This window comes from Octopus bimaculoides, chromosome 25 (genome assembly GCF_046866305.1).
Source record: "Octopus bimaculoides isolate indiv1 chromosome 25, ASM4686630v1, whole genome shotgun sequence".
Lineage (NCBI taxonomy): Eukaryota > Metazoa > Mollusca > Cephalopoda > Octopoda > Octopodidae > Octopus > Octopus bimaculoides.
In genome coordinates, this window is record NC_142952.1 from 31,626,460 (window position 1) to 31,638,268 (window position 11,809).

An 11,809-nucleotide genomic window follows, 5' to 3' on the forward strand; every position below is an offset into this window, starting at 1 on the left:
CTGTCTGGCATGTTCTCAGCACATGAAGCTAATAGTAACACATAAAAATGTGTTTATTAAATATTTACCGCTCACCAGATGGAGTATTTTTTCTGTTGACCATACCATCACAGAACAGTACATATATATATATATGATGGGCTTCTTTCAGTTTTTATCTAAAAAAAAAAAACTGAAACACAGGAGTTTGGTCAGCCTAGAGTTAGAGAAGATACTCTCCCATGGTGTCACACAGTGAGAACTGAACCTGGAACCTTGTGGTTGGTAAGCAAATTTCTTACCACATAGCCACACATGTGCCTGTGATGATCCATTCAAAAGAATGGGAATAAAATAAGCATTACATCTGACAGAATGCTGAGGGACTCAAAAGAAAACTTGATGGATGCCAACAGCTCCATAAAGAAGTACCGATCTCTCAAAGCAGTTGGAACACACTGAAGTGTTAGACTCAGGAAGACATGGGGTAAAGTACTGAAGAATGGCCTCAGGATGCTGAACCTTCAAAATAAGACAACAAAGGACCGAGATGCCTGGCACCTCACTGTACTCAAAAGGAACGGTACTCCACAGCAGAAGTGTTAAGATTGGTCCCACTGGTGGTGTAAAACACTCATAGCGGTGCCATGTAAAAGCCCCCAGCACACTTTGTAGAGTGGTTGGCATTAGGAAGGACATCCTGCCATAGACACCATGGAAGATCAAACTGGAGTCCGGTGCAGCCAACTCTGGTCAAACCATCCAACCCATGCCAGCATGGACATTGGATGAGGAGGAGGATGATGATGATGACACACACAAAACAAAAACACTGAAATTGTATTGTTATATTTTTATTCTCTCCTCCCCTACTTTAAATTTAATTTTAATGCTAGAAAAAAAAAATGGTCTTTTCTTTTTTTTTTTTGGATAAGTCATCTACAACAATGCAGCTTCTTCAGGTAAAAATGAACACGACCAGGTGAGAAAGAGAAGAGAGCTTCGTCTGTTAATAGATGGGAAAATTCTTACAAAGCTGCAGCACCAGATATAATTTCTATCAATTCTCTTGTGATGACGGCCTGCCTGGTTCGGTTGTAGGTCAATGTAAGTTTGTCAATCATTTCACCTGCAATCAAACAGAAAATATATTTAAGCAAAGGCATGTGGTTTAGTGGTTAGGATGTTTGGCTCATAATCGTAAGGTCAGGAGTTCGATTCCTGGTGGCATTTTGTGTCCTTGAGCAAGACACTTTATTTCATGTTGCTACAATCCATTCAGTTGGCAAAAATGAGTAGTACCCGTAATTCAAAGGGACCAGCCTTGTCACATTCTGTGTCATGCTGAATCTCTCTGAGAACTACGTTAAGGGTACGTATGTCTGGAGTATTTCTCAGAGATACAAGCACAAATAGGGAAAAGAGGGAAATAAAGAGGAGAGACAGAGGAAAGCAATGCCAGATTGATGAATCTAAGGCAAGCAGTACTTACCGGCATTCTTGGTGGCACCATCCATAGCAGTCATTCTTGAACTCTGTTCACTGCAAGCAGATTCCTTCATACCGTAAAACAGTTTACTGACCAGAGCGTATTCGTTATAGGAGACTAACACCTCCTCGTCTATACTGTCGTAGAGAGGCAATTTCTCTGACTGGTTAACAGCATCCAGGGAGAAGATGGGCAGCTGAGAAGTCTTGTATGAAACGACACTCCTACACGTAAATGTAAATAAAGGAAGATATGTAAAGCAGGTGGTGGCGAATCATTTTTATGAGTTGCTAAAGACGCATAGCTTACTGGTTACGGTATTTGGCTTATGATTGTAAGGTCATTGGTTTCGATTGCCGACGGCCTGCTGTGGCCTTGAGCAAGACACTTTATTTCACACGTCTCCAGTCCACTCAGCTGGCAAAAATGAAAAGTACCTGTATTTCAAATGGCCAGCGTTGCCACATCCCGTGTCATGCTGGAATCTCCCTGAAAACCACATTAAGGACATGCGTGTCAGTGGAGCACTCAGCCACTTGCACATTTATGTCATGAGCAGGCTTTTCCGTTGATCGGACCAACTGGAACACACGTCATAACTAATGGAGTGCCAGTGTCATATCCCATATGATACACAGGACAGGCAAAGGGAGTCAAGCTTTCTGCCAATTGTCATCTTTTAAATTTGTGGCCCCCCCCTCCCCTTACACTAATGAGTTGTCATCTTTGGCTCATTGTCAAAATATATCTTCATTGAGTCCTTCCTATAAATATTACTATGGTCACTGACAAGGAGCTTTCTGGCCTAGTACACACTGTCATGACCATAACCCCTTAGCATTTAAACTGGCCATGTCAGGCCCAAATATTCTACCTGTTTTATGTTCAAACTGGCCAGATCCAGCCTCTCGCAACTGCCCCTACAATGTCATCCTAAAAATATATATCATCACATTGTCAAACTCTTGAAGCTACAAGATAATGCATGAATGGTTAATTCTGTTAATCGTTATCTTTTAAGTTTGTAGGACCCCTTCTTTACCCCTTCTGCACCTCTCCAGCTCCAGCCAAACCACCTAACCCATGCCAGCATGGAAAGCAGGCAAATCAAATCACAATCAAATGGAAATTGTAGTTGTAATCCCTGTGTGGGTGGCATGTAAAAAGCACCATCCGAACGTGGTTGATGCCAGCCCCTTCACCCCGACTGGCTTCTGTGCTGGTGGCACGTAAAAAGCATCATCCGAACGTGGCTGATGCCAGCTCCGCCTTGACTGGCTCCTGTGCCGGTGGCATGTAAAAAGCACCATTTGAAAGTGGCTGATGCCAGCTCCTCTGGCCCCTGTGCCAGTGACACGTAAAAAGCACCCACTACACTCTTGGAGTGGCTGGTATTAGGAAGGGCATCCAGCTGTAGAAACACTGCCAGATGAGAATGGAGTATGGTGCAGCCTCCTGGCTTCTCAGACCCCAGTCGAACCGTCCAACCCATGCCAGCATGGAAAACAGACATTAAACGATGATGATGAATTCAAAACGACGTGAATAAACAAGCATTACATTTGACAGAGTAATCTGAAATGCTAAAGGGTTAAGCCATCCATCAGCTACATGTCAAGATGTGAAATTTTATTTTATCACATTTTAGAATCACCATCATTTGTCATTTTTATGTGTTTTCCTTTTCCCATGCTGGCATGAGTTGGATGAGACTCATCAAAGAAGAAAGCTACATAGGGTGGAGCAATAACGAGCTTAACTGTTTTCTTTCTGCAAGCCAATGTGCCTCACCTGCCACAGGCTTCCAAACACACCTGGACAAAGCCACATGCAAAAAAAAAGGAAAAAAAAAAATATCACACTTACTTGAAATAATTGTAGAACAAGGTTCCATGATCGAACTTGTAACCAGAGTCCAAAATGGTGGAGGCCACCAACGAAGCATCAGCAAAGGTCGGCGGTTTCTTACCAACGTTACTGAAAACCAACATGATCTTGTCACTCATCACCCTGGAGAATAAAGAAAGAAGAAAAATATAAAGAAATACAAATAAACGGGAATTGCATCAGTCTAGCCCACAGTTTAATACAGTGCTTTGCTTAAGTGGATGGCACTGCTCTCCTAGGGATAGCAGTAGAAAAATTTTTTATGGGTAATGGAGACATAAAGGGGGCACTAGCAAGCAAGAGAGGGAGCTGTAGCGTTTTGTTTGAGTCCATTTGGAATTATGCCATGCTTGAGAAGACCCATCAAGCCAAGTAAAACCGCAGTCATGGCAGATACCAGTGTCATGCAAACCTACCTGTCCACTCAATACTCTTGCAAATTTACCTGTCCACTCAGCACTCTCACAAACCTACCTGTCCACTTGACACTCTTGCAAACTTACCTGTCCACTCAGCACTCTCGCAAACTTACCTGTCCACTCAGCACTCTCGCAAACTTACCTGTCTACTTGGCACTCTTGCAAACCTACCTGTCCGCTCAGCACTCTTGCAAAACTACCTCTCCACTCAACACTCTTGCAAATTTATCTGTCCACTCGGCACTCTCGCAAACTTACCTGTCTACTTGGCACTCTCACAAATCTACCTGTCTACTCAGCACTCTCACAAACTTACCTGTCCACTCAACTCATTTAATTCGCTTCGCTTACATAGACCCCCTTGTAACTTAAGGGTACACTCTAATACATCTCTCTCTCTCTTTTTCTAACTGGTGTAGCCATGTCTCTTCTCTACTGCAAGACACTTGGTTCTGTCCCTCTATTCATACTTTAACCTCTCAATACCTGGCACAAAGCCACCTTCATCAATACAACTCCTGCCTCAGTCGGGGTGGGCCCCGTCTTGCAAGATACTTTGTGAACTCGCTGCTGCAGGTGCCACATAAAAAGTACCCAGCATGCTCTGTAAAGTGGTTGGAGTCAAAAAGGGCATCTAACCATAGAAACCATGTCAAAGCAAACGAGAAAGCTTGGCACAGTCCTCTGTCTAACTATCCAACCCATACCAGCATGAAAAACAAACACTGAATGACGTTAATGACAAATGATGATTTTGATGATGATGACAGCAATAATGATGATGTAGCTGTTGCTACTGACGATGACAATGATGATGGTGATGATGACAGCATGCTTACCTGGCAAGGATTCCTCGAGATTTTTCACCAATAAGGACCAGTTTTGTGTCTACTCCTTCCTTCTTGTTGGCAATGGTATGTTTAATAGCTTTAGCCACACCTGTGTGGATGGCTCCACACAGACCACGGTCAGACGACACAGCGATGATCAGGTGCTGAGGTTTCGAGTCATCTTGGTTGATTTCAGCTTTTTCAAAAAACTCTACAGAGAAGCAGACAGAGAGAGAGATCCAAGTTGAAGAAAGAGAACAGTGAAAGAATTATATCCTGCAGCCAACAGTCGCACATTTGTCTAATCCCAGGCAAAATCAGAATTCTCTTTGTCCCCCATCGTGACTTCATAGCAAAATCCCTACCTGGGCCCTAATTACATTCATCACTAACAGGTGCAACTTCTTTTATTTTTAACCCCTTTTCCTTCAAACACTCCTGCTTGACAAGAGTGACCATTATTATTATTATTATTGTTGTTGTTGTTGTGACAAGCTGGCAGAATTGTTAGCACACTGGGCAAAATGCTTAAAAGTATTTTGTCTGCTGTCGCGTTCTGAGTTCAAATTCCACTGAGGTCGACTTTGCTTTTCATCCTTGGGGGGGGAGGGGAGGGGGAGGGATTAAATAAGTACCAGTTACGCACTAGGGTTCATGTAATCGACTTAATCCATTTCCCCAAATATGAGGCCTTGAGCTTCCAGTAGAAAAAATTATTATTATTGAAGTGCAGAGCTAGAGCTGTTAGCATGTTAGACAAAATGCTTAGCTGCATTTCTTCCAATTCTTTACGTTCTGAGTTCAAATCCTGTCATGGTCGACTTTGTTTTTTAGCCATTCAGGGTCCATAAAATTAATACCAGTTGAGCACTAGGGGGCCAATGTAATCAACCAATCTCCTCCTCACAAAATTTCTCTCTCTCATATATATATATATATATATATATATATATATATATATATATATGTATGTTTTACAAGCTGGTCGCTAACAAAGCAAGAAAGCTTTTTGAGTTAAGAGAGTTCCCGGTGTTTGTAAATATGTGGTTGAGTTGGTGTGTTGGTTGAACTGTCGATGCATAACACCCAAATGTGTGCATTTATTCATCTAGAGCAGGCCTGGCCAACTCGAATCACATTGTGGGCCACTTTAATCACAGTAAGTTTTTTGAGGGCCGTTTGTATACTGACAGAATTGAAAGCAACAGTGCATGACTTATGTTCCCAGCCCCGCAGAACAATATCAGGTCTGCTATGTTGGCATTGAATTGATATTTTTATTGAGCTGTTCCAAAACTGAGCACCCAAGGACTAGATACTGGAATTTAAACTGGGTACCCAAGGACCAGGTGTTGGTGTTAAACTCAGCACCAGAGGTACCACATATTGTTATTTAGTCCACCGCTAGAATCTGGTGCAAAATCTCTTTTAGATACATTCTTCAATAAAACAGTGAAATAAATAAATAAATAAATGAAAAATAAAATAAATTTTAAAAATAACTACTTACCTAGTGATCCCAAGCCATAGGGGCGGGCAGGTTTCAAATCCTTCTCAGCCCGAGCAAATTTGGCAGCTGACACCATCTTCATGGATTTTGTGATCTTTTGAATGTTGCTCACAGACTTTAGACGAATACGAACTGAAAAGCAAAGCAATTAGACATTGGTACACTTACTACTACTACTACTACTAGAGTGTTACACGACAGGTAAACTTGGAAGTATGCTTTTGTCACCTCAACCTGTGCTTGTGCCACATAAAAAGCACTAAGTCCACTCTGCTGAGTGGTTGGTGTTAGGAAGGGCATCCAGCTGTGAAAATCCTGCCAAAACAGTCACAGAAGTCTGGTGCAGGCTTCGGCCTGGCTGGCTCCTGTTAAACTGTCCCACCCATGCCAGCATGGAACATGGATGTATGATGATGATGATGATGATGATAAGCAGTAACTATTAACTGTAAATATTATATATATTAGGAAAAGGTGTGGCTGTGTGGTAAGAAGTTTGCTTGCCAACCACATGGTTCCCGGTTCAGTCCCACTGCATGGTACCTTGGGCAAGTGTTTTCTACTATGGCTTCAAACCAACCAAAGCTTTGTGAGTGGATTTGGTAGACGGAAACTGAAAGGAGCCTGTCATATATATATCCACGTGTGTGTGTCTTTGTTTGCCCCCCCCCCACCCACACACACACACCACTTGACAACCGGTGTTGGTGTGTTTGTGTCCCTGTAACTAAGCAATTCAACAAAAGAGACTGATGGAATAAGTACCACTTCTTTAAAAAAAAACAAGATGTACTGAGGCCAATTCATTTGACAAAAAAATTCAAGGCAGTGCTCCAGTATGGCCACAGTCTAGTGACTGAAATAAGTAAAAGAGAGTGGCTGTGTGGTAAGTAGCTTGTTTCGCAATCACATGGGTCCGAGTTCAGTCCCACTGCATGGCACCTTGGGCAAATGATTTCTGCTATAGCCTTGGGCTAACCAAAGCCTTATGACTAAAGGCAGTGCTCCAGCATGGTCGCTGTCAAATGACTGAAACAAGTAAAAGAGTAAAAGAATAAGAAATCCTTATACTTACTGTCCTTCAAGGTGGCCATGCCCCGAGTCTGCGCACTGTAAAACAAAATAACAGGTTAAGGAAATGCATAGCTCTGACCTTGTTTTATTAATGTATTTATGGTGTATATTTTGTCTGGTTGTATTTTTGCGTATTGAGATTAGGTCAGCTACCTCCACCTGCGTTCACCACTACCTCCTCCCACCCATTATGCCTCTTTCACACTCTTCCGAACCTACCAACCCACTCACCCCGTCCAATTTTCCGTACCACTTATATCCATCTTCCTGGCACTTGAGGAGACACCCTGACCCATCTTCACCACCATCATCTTAATTCTCCAACTGGGGTAACCAAGTATGTCCTCCACTGCAAGACACCTGTTTCAGCCTCTCTATTGCACTTTAACCCTTTCGTTACTGTATTTCTGTTGAGATGCTCTGTGTTTCTTTCAATTACTTTAAATATAACAAAGAATTTAGTAAAATAACTTAGCTTTCATTTAGCTAGTGCTAGGAACATAAATTGTGACTAAAGTTTGGTGGAAGATTTTAATTTAAAACTTATGAAAACAAGACATTTGTACACAGAGCCAGAGCCGGTTTCAGCCGGGTTGGTAACGAAAGGGTTAAACTCTCATCACCAAGCATAAACCCACCTCATTCAATACTGCTCCTCCACTTCTGTCAAAGGGTTTCGCCTTGCAAATTCTTGGTGACCTTACTATTGCTGGTGCCATGTAAAAAGCACCCAGTACTCTGCAAAGAGGTTTGTGCTAGGAAGAACAGCTGGCCAAACTATGCCAAAGCAGATAATGGGGCTTGGCAGCCGGCTGACTTGCCAGCTCCAGTCAAACCATGCCAACCCATGGAAAACTGACATTAAATGACCATCATCATGATGATACTAATATGAAATGTAACCAGAGTTAAAATCTCTACCACAATGAAGGTCTTACAACTTGAGCCTGCTTTTTCACTACGACAACACTATGACAAAAACCTAGCAACATAACCATTGTAACATACAATCTTGGGCGTAGGTAAAGAATACGCACACCTGGTGCTTATTTTGTCAATGCCAGACAGATGAAAGGTAAAGCTGACCTTGGCAGGATTTGAACACAGCATGTCAAGAGCTAGAATAAATATTGCAAGGCTTTAATCATTCTGCCAATCCACTGCCCACATGGATTATTTCATCTACAAGTCTTTTTTAACCTGTTTATTATTATTGTTATTATTATTATTATTGAAGTAGCATAATGGCAGAATCGTTAGTGCATCGAACAAAATGCTTAGAGGCGTTTCTTCCAGTTCTTTATGTTTTCAGAGTAAATTCCGCCGAGGTCGACTTTGTCTTTCATTCTTTCACCGTCGATAAAACGAAATACCAGTCAAGTACTAGGGACAATGAAATCGGCTTGACAACCCCCCCTCTCATCCCTCAAAATGTCAATCCTTGTACCCACAGTAGAAAGAATTATTCTTATTGGTTGCTGTTTATTATAAAATACAAATAAACCAAAATTAACAAGTGTATTGCAAAAGACCATTGATGAAGATGTAAATTATTTTCATAATATTGTGACCGAATCTTTTTAATAATAATAATAATAATAATAATAATATACTCAGGTGTCGTGTACTTGTTTCGTTCTCACCCAACCTACATCAAAGTACAAACGGGGGCATTAGGATAGAAATGTCACTCAGAACACCGTTTTTTCAAGAACTATAACGCATTTTGCCCTCGAGTCTGTTATGATGCTTTGTAGATTATATATATATATATATATATGTATATATATATATATATATATATATACACACACACACACATTTATATCGTTCACGTCCTGTGAACAACCTTCGATTTTTTCTATCTAACCAGAGGGGTTTTTAAACAAATATTTACACACTATTTTCATATATTTGCTTCGAGATCTACCGTTCCAAAAAAGAATTATATACATATGTATATATACATATATATATATATATATATATATATATATATATATATATATATATATAATGTGTGTCTCCCGGAAAAGGTTGTGTCTAGTCTAAGAATTTTAAGGGTGTCTGGAGGAGAGTTTTTTTTTTTCAGCTCTTAACACCTACCCTCTCTCTACAGCTGGGTGTCAGACATGAAAAACGAGGGTGAAAAGAAAGTTTGAACATATTATACAGCACTGCACACAATCTACAAACATTATTTAAATAGAATCTGTACACAGATGGTGTTTAAACAAACTTTAATAGCTGCATTGTCGGTGCAACGTATCGTCTGACCTTGTGCCCTTGCGAAAAAACTTAACTAGCATCCATCCATACATGATAATACAGCAACGAAAATTAAAGTAATAAATGCATATAAAATATCTCGGAAGATGAAAACGAAGAAAGCAATGATGCAGTAGAAATAAAATTGGGTAAATATGAAATGAAGCTGAGGTGGAAATATGTGATCGGGGACGTTTGGAAGGCGAGGTTATGTCATTAACAGACATGTGTGTACTCTGGTGAAGAAAACCAGAGGTAGACGTGAAGGATATGGTGTGAGAATGAAAAAATAGTTTGTTTAGATTTAAAGACAGAATGCTGTAACTGACCATTGTGGCGTGAAAAGCTGTACGGTTCGGCAGAACATGGCTATGTAACCTTGAGTTGATGTTGTGATCGAAGAAGATAGTTTAGCGAGGTCGTCTTGATGAGACCGCCACTATAGTCCCGCACCACATCCACTTCCGCTACCGAAATCTTTAACCCAATTCGATTCCTTTTGTTTTAATATGAGAATATCTGAAATAAACTCGACTGCTTGTTAAACACGAAAACAGAAGAGAAAAAAACGAAGTATATGTGTATATTAAATTTTATTATTTTAGAATTAAAAATATATATTATATCCGGTGATGAACGGCAGATAATATCTTGCGTTATTCAGTTACGTCCCTTCATTTTTTTAGTTCTTTCTGTCGAAATTGGATGTAATCGACTGTCGTATCTTTGTATTAAACACCCCATATTATCTAACCTCTCGTAACTTCTTTATTTTGGGGATATTTCAGAAAATTATTGCGAATCTCTGTTCTACGCACGAGAATTCATACAATTATGCACCCCACCCCCATAAAAAATAACTTTTGGTGCGTGATTTAAGAGCTATTTAGCTATTATTTTTAGCGACCACCACATACCCTCCTCGTATGTTTGTCATGACCCCCCGATCATATTGGATTGTCCCCTCTATGTGCGCCTCTAATAGGCAATAAATTAAGGGGCGATCTTACGGTCGCCAAAGGGCATACCCTCCTCGTATGTTTGTCAGCCTGAGGTATTGATATTTTTCAATTTATTTCTCCCCATAAACCCATCTAATGGTCTATTGCTCGAATTTAAGCAGAAAATACAGATTTTTTAAAAAATATAATTCTATGAATTTCCGTGAGTAGAATACAAATTCGCAAAACTTTTTCTGAAAATTACGAAATAAGTGGAAAAGTTATGAGGAGTCTTCATTTATTTGCCTCTTTGACATGTATTTATATTTTTCAATATTTTTCTCCCCGTAAATACATTTAACGGAACGATGATGCATCCTAAGGTGGTCCATTGCTGGGATTTAAGCAAAATATTTGAACTGTCCGTATTTTAAACTTTGATTTGAAAAGAAACATCGAAAAAGAGTGTAACTTTTAGGATTTAAATAATTTTTCTTTCTTTCATAATCGTATGATTTCCTGTGTGCAGAATACAAATTCGTAAATTTTCGTAGTTATGAAGGGTTTTTATGGAGTTCCTAAACCGGGATTCCACCAAATGCTCCTGTTTTTCCTTACGTTATGACCAAATAAGTACGATCGCATTTAGAAACTTTTGAAATGGGATTCCTCCTAAGTAAGTTTATATCTAATTTTTTTTTCTTTTCTTAGTGATGGAAGATGAAATTCCATATTTCTAGAGAATTTTGAAAATTCTTCCTGGATACAAATTTTTGACACTTGAATTCCGAACATATAGTGGAAAATACGGAGATATGGTAACTCTACCTCCAGCCTTAACGTAGGAACTTGATACTTGTATTAGAAATCATGGTTAATGTTTGCTTTAACACCCGGCCACCAAAACAAACAAAAAAATGTGTATTAAACGAATATGAAAGCAAAAATTTGCGCCAACGAACCCGGGGGTTGGGAGAAGACTATCTGAAAATTCACAAGATCCGATTTTTTCCCTCATAACTTTTAGGAAAATGGATATCTTTCAATGAAATTTTATATAAATGCCTTTCAAACGGCATAGATTACGATTATAAAGAAATTTGTGGGGAAAATTTTTTTCCGAGGAAGTGGGGAAGGTACTTTCGGAAAATTCACAGGATCCGATTTAACTTTTAGGAAAATGGATATCTTTCAATGAAATTTTATATAAATGCCTTTCAAACGGCATAGATTACGATTATAAAGAAATTTGTGGGGAAAATTTTTTTCCGAGGAAGTGGGGAAGGTACTTTCGGAAAATTCACAGGATCCGATTTAACTTTTAGGAAAATGGATATCTTTCAATGAAATTCTTTATAAATGTTTTTCAAACGGCATAGATTACGATTATAAAGAAATTTGTGGGAAAAAAT

At 39.7% G+C, this 11,809-nt stretch overlaps 1 protein-coding gene across 1 annotated transcript; it reads right to left on the reverse strand.

Moving 5' to 3' along the window:
- Window positions 1–817: 817 nt before the first annotated feature.
- LOC106876413 (ATP synthase F(1) complex subunit gamma, mitochondrial) lies at window positions 818–9,905 on the reverse strand. The gene is made up of 7 exons (XM_014924951.3): window positions 9,786–9,905; window positions 7,190–7,224; window positions 6,115–6,246; window positions 4,614–4,815; window positions 3,335–3,478; window positions 1,472–1,692; window positions 818–1,108 (listed from the first exon to the last, which is right to left on the reverse strand). Exons 1-7 carry the CDS (start codon window positions 9,821–9,823, stop codon window positions 1,008–1,010), a joined length of 873 nt encoding a protein of 290 aa, XP_014780437.2. The 5' UTR covers window positions 9,824–9,905; the 3' UTR covers window positions 818–1,007.
- Between the last annotated feature and the right edge of the window lie 1,904 nt (window positions 9,906–11,809).